Source organism: Eurytemora carolleeae, unplaced genomic scaffold (assembly GCF_000591075.1).
Source record: "Eurytemora carolleeae unplaced genomic scaffold, Eaff_2.0 scaffold824, whole genome shotgun sequence".
NCBI lineage: Eukaryota > Metazoa > Arthropoda > Copepoda > Calanoida > Temoridae > Eurytemora > Eurytemora carolleeae.
In genome coordinates, this window is record NW_019396774.1 from 12,243 (window position 1) to 17,751 (window position 5,509).

The 5,509-nt window shown below is 31.4% G+C and overlaps 1 protein-coding gene across 1 annotated transcript in view; it reads right to left on the minus strand.

The window, feature by feature from the left end:
* Window positions 1-2,482: 2,482 nt before the first annotated feature.
* The window catches only part of LOC111708547 (FMRFamide receptor), a 22,247-nt gene continuing 19,220 nt past the window's right edge, over window positions 2,483-5,509 (minus strand). The window contains exon 13 of the mRNA XM_023481955.1: window positions 2,483-5,203. Within this exon, the coding sequence (XP_023337723.1) occupies window positions 5,112-5,203 (92 nt within the window). The 3' untranslated portion in view covers window positions 2,483-5,111. The remainder of the gene's footprint in view (window positions 5,204-5,509) is intronic.

The following is a 5,509-nucleotide window of genomic DNA, read 5'->3' on the forward strand; positions in this document are numbered from 1 at the left end:
TATTCTAAGAGCTTTAGGTGTCCTAAGAGTTATAGGTGCCGTTAGAGCTATATGTATTCCTAGAGCCATAGGTGCCCTTAGAGATATAGGTGTCCTTAGAGATATAGGTGTTCTTAGAGATATAGGTGTCCTTAGAGGTATAGGTGCCCTTAGAGATATATGTGTTCTTAGAGCCATAGGTACCCTTAGAGATATAGGTACCCTTAGAGATCTAGGTGTCCTTAGAGATATAGGTGTTCGTAGAAATATAGGTGCTCTTAGAGATATAGGTTCCCTTAGAGATATAGGTGTCCTTAGAGCTAAAGGCAGAACTTTATTTCCAGAGTGTTTTTATTTCAAGGACTTTTTTCTACAAGAACTTTTTAGTGCCAAAATTTAGGACTTTATTACCGAAAAAAAATTTCATAGAACTTTTTAGGCCGATACCGTGCATTCAGTAACCCTAAAATTCCTTTCATTTTATCCTTTTTTATCTGGTATTAAGATTGACTAAATTCTCTAATTTTTGGTGACAAGCACACCAACTCCAATTCAATGCGAAGGAAAGAAGGAATAAATAAATGGAATCTTTGAAACTCAAATTTTCTGATCCCTATATCTTTGCAACCTTATGGTGCAAACCTTTGATATTTTAAACTTAGATTATTTGATCTAGTAGGATTCATAGTTTGAAATATCTAAGGTCTATGACATTGGGTTGCGTAAAGAAAAAGGGATTAGAAAATCAGAGTTTGTGATTTTTGGTTTATAGCAGTTTTAAGAAATATTCCGAAATCAGTCAGTTAAAAGTATGAAAATCTGTTTGTTGCCAAATCAGCCTTAAACAGCTGATAAAGTTCCTTTAAATAAACCGACAAAACCACCCTGCAAGTTTTTCTTCTGATCTTGTCAATAAAAAATAAATAGATCAAATCTCTAATCTAATTCCTACAGTGAATTATATTTTCTAAAAAGATGATCCAGGGTCTTACTAGAAACTAAATCAATTATAATTACATTAGTGAGCGGTATATTGGAGTTGATCACATTAAACTAAAGTAAACTACTTATAGTTTTAAGTGTTTTCAATCTTAACTTTTCTTTAGCTATATGAGAAGCTAATGAGAAGAACAAAAACGTTTTGAATTTGTAATATGTAAATATGGATAAAATAGCTTTTTTTCATACTTTTGATATGGTAAGAACTGAATAAATTTTTTATTTAATTTGGCCTTGTACGCCAGAACTTTTAGTTTTTGTCTAAATAACAATTTTTGACGTTGCTAATTTTGAAGAGAGGGGAGGGAGGGGGCATTAGCACATCTTATAGTTCCTTCCTTTATATATAATTATCTAGAACAAGGCTTTCAGGGCGCTCCCATCTTCTATTCAATTGCGAAATTTTTCTCTCGTAAATAAAAAAAACTTTGCGGATTAAAAAAATTCAAAATTTTATGGAAATCGTTTTTTTTGAGGCTATTTTTTAAATTTAGATCATTGATAAACCTTCCATGGGGTCATGTGAGGTCCCAAAAAAATTTGGGCCGGATCAGTTCACCTTTTTTGACGTTTATTGTATACAAACAAACAAACATCCAAACATACCCAAACTTCTATATATGTATAGAAGAATAATATATTTAATGACGAAATAAAACTTATTATGTGCACGTTCGTCGAGGGTTGTGAGGTCTTGGATTTTTGCATTAAAGTACTGTGTTTTCTGCAGGTACAATTTTTTTACCGATCGAATGAAATTGTTGTACCTATTCTAGAAAGCATTTAATAAAAACAAGTTTAAAAATTTTCATCTACAACCAAAAAGGTCGTTTTCTTCCATCTTGGGTGTATAATGAAAAGGTTAAAAAGTCGTTTTCTTATGCAAGCATTGTATGTCAAGTAAACATTGATTGAAGGAAACCTAATTAATTACAAATTAGTAGCTAATTTTTGCTTAAGAACATTTATTTTTTACAAGAGTTATACAATATACATTTATGTACATATTACACAAATACATATATTTACATTATTGTCACATTTATTCACAGATTGATTATGTAGGGTTACAGATGCTCACAAAGTAATTTTGAAGAATAATTACAACTATTAACATAGTAATTTTAATCATTAATTACAACTGTTAACATTGTAATTTTGGACATGAATTCCAATTGTTAACATAGTAATTTTTATTCATGACTATATTAACATTAATTTTGGTAATGAATTACTTAACTGTTAACATACTAATTTTGGTCATAAATTACAACTGTTAAAGGGAGTGTTCGCGAAAAAAAAATGTGGTATTGGCTTACGTCGAAAAGAATTCTACGATGATCGCTACTAATCTTACTTCTATCTGTTGTGTTAATAAGGAGAAAATGGTTCAACACGACTCATACCGAAGAACGTAGGGTCCATAAAATTCAGAAAGTTGCAATATTCGACTCGGATCGTAAATAATTAATTTTTATTCCAAACAAATCATTCAGATATTACAACCTATAATCATCGAATTTTATTCGACGCATTCGTATATAGTTGATATTTCATAATATTTTTATTGGTTTTATATATAATGCAATTTAAACGACGATTAGTTTGCCGCTAGGTGTCTCTGCTCTCGATGTTTTTGTGGTTGCATGTGGGAGAGACACCTAGCGGACAAAAAATCATCGTTTTAAGTGCATTGCATATAAAACAAATAAAACATAATATGAAATATCAACTAAATACGAATGCGTTGAATATCGCAACTTTCTGTATTTGTAAGGGCGCTACGTTGTTTGGTATGAGTTGCGTTTAACCATTTTCTCCTTATAGGCGCAACAGATAAGTAGCGATCGCATCAAATTTTTTTTTCACGAAAACCTATGTATACCCCCTTTCATTGTTCGCAAACACTCCTTTTAGCATAGCAATTTTTGTTACGAATTACAACTGTTAACTTTGTAATTTTGGTTACCATTTACAACTGTTTACATAGTAATTTTAGAGAAGAATTACAACGACAAAGTAATTTTGGTCATGAATTACAACATTTTGGAAAAGAATTCCGGTTCAGTGATAACCAGAAAACAAAAAAAGAAGACAACATTGTTGTAATAACTGTAGTAACTGTATTTGATGTGTCTCATGAGGAAAACTACAGGGTAGGAATACAGGTATTTATAGAGTTATTACAGGGTAGGAATACAGGTATTTATAGAGTTATTACAGGGTAGGAATATAGGTATTCATGAAGTTATTGTAGAGTAGGAATACAGGTATTCGTAGATACAGATATTAATAGAGATAATGCAGAGCAGAAGTACAGATATTTGTAGAGTTATTGTAGAGTAAGAATACAGCTAATTTCATAGAGTTATTACATAGTAGGAATACAGGTACTCATAGAGTTATTGTAAAGTAGGAATACAGATATTCATAGAGTTATTGTAGAGTAGGAAAACAGGCATTAATAGAGTTAATGCAGAGTAGAAATACAAGTATTCATAGAATTATTGTACATTAGGAATACAGGTATATTGATAAGTCATTACAAAGTAGGAATACAGGTATTCATAAAGTTATTTCCCAGTATAAATACAGCTATATTCATTATTCATAGAGTTATTACTGGGTAGAAATACAGATATTAATAGCGATATTACAGGGTAGGAATTCAGATTTTCATAGAGTTATTACAGGGTAGGAATACAGGTATTCACAGAGATATGACAGGGTAGGAATACAGGTATTGATAGAGTTATTACAGGGTAGGAATACAGGTATTGATAGAGTTATTACAGGGTAGGAATACAGGTATTCATAGAGTTATTACAGGGTAGGAATACAGGTATTCACAGAGATATTACAGGGAAGAAATACAGGTATTCACAGAGATATTACAGGGAAGAAATACAGGTATTCACAGAGATATTACAGGGAAGTAATACAGCTATTGAAAGAGATATTACAGGAAAGTAATACAGCTATTGAAAGAGATATTACAGGAAAGTAATACAGCTATTCACAGAGATATTACAGGAAAGTAATACAGCTATTGAAAGAGATATTACAGGAAATTAATACTGCTATTAACAGAGTTATTACAGGGTAGGAATACAGGTATTCACAGAGATATTACAGGGTAGGAATACAGGTATTCACAGAGATATTACAGGGAAGTAATGCAGGTATTCACAGAGATATTACAGGGAAGAAATACAGTGCACAGAGATATTACAGGGAAGTGATATAGTTATTCACATCTGTGTTCCTCTTATCAGATACAGATACAATATATAGGTCTTAAAGCTAGAATAGAATATAGGATTTAAACATTTGATACAAATGTTTCTATCTTTTCTTTATATGCAACAGCTCTTAAATTCGGATATATATTCTCAAAAATAATATATAACAATAACATTATATAGACAATGTGACATACATTTTACATTTTCATTAAAAGGAAAAATAGAGTTTCTTTTAATGAAGCTCTTTTTATATTACTGGAAAAATACTGACTGGATATTCATTATTATTAATTCTATTTCTATAATTTTATAAATTTAAAATTGTTGTAATGATTTAAAAACAAGAAATGTAGTGAGGGGGGGGGTATTGCTGCCATGTTTATGATATTTATAAATAATTTGTATTCATATATATTTCCAAAACATACAGACATACTTGGCAACCAAAATATTTTATGCCAAGGCAAATCAATAGATCTATCACATTATCATAATTTTGTTTGTTTTTTAGTTTGGGCCCTGGACCATATAGTCAACTGCATGGATATCATATAATATATGGGCCCTAGACTCGCCTAATATTCACGTTGAACTCATCTCAACCAATTATAGTATCTATTTCAGGGCCCAAGTTTGTGCAAATATCTAAATAATAAAGCTCTTCGATCATATATTATATATATGTATATATTTGTTAGCTATAGCTGGTCACACTGCTGGACTAAATTGGTTGAGGGTACCCAAGAGTGTCCTAAGAGTAAAATAGGCTAAAATATTTTTTTTTTCAATTCGAACTGTCTAGTGCTTTTTAAATTCCACGGGCAACGCCGGGAGCTAGTACAAAATAAAAGAATCAATGTAATGCTTATGGTCCCTGGAATATCTAGTTTAAAGAATAGTTTCCTTAGTTCTGTGAATATTGTTAGTATTTGTCCTGATTACATGATCTCCTATACTTCCCTCACCACGGGAACTCACGTCTAAAAAAACAAATTTTAAAAGCCTCAAACAAAATATTGAGTGGATACAAATAGTTCAGCGCTAGGTTGTTTTCTGATCCCCAAATGATACAGACAGTTTATTTTATATTGAAATGAAGCCGACATGATCCCGAAATAATGGAGATCTGATCCAGAAATAATGGAGATCTGATCCCGAAATAATGAAGATTTGATCCCGAAATAATGGAGATCTGTCCCCGATATAATGGAGATCTGATCCCGATATAATGGAGATCTGATCCCCAAATAATGGAGATCTGATCCCGAAATAATGGAGATCTGATC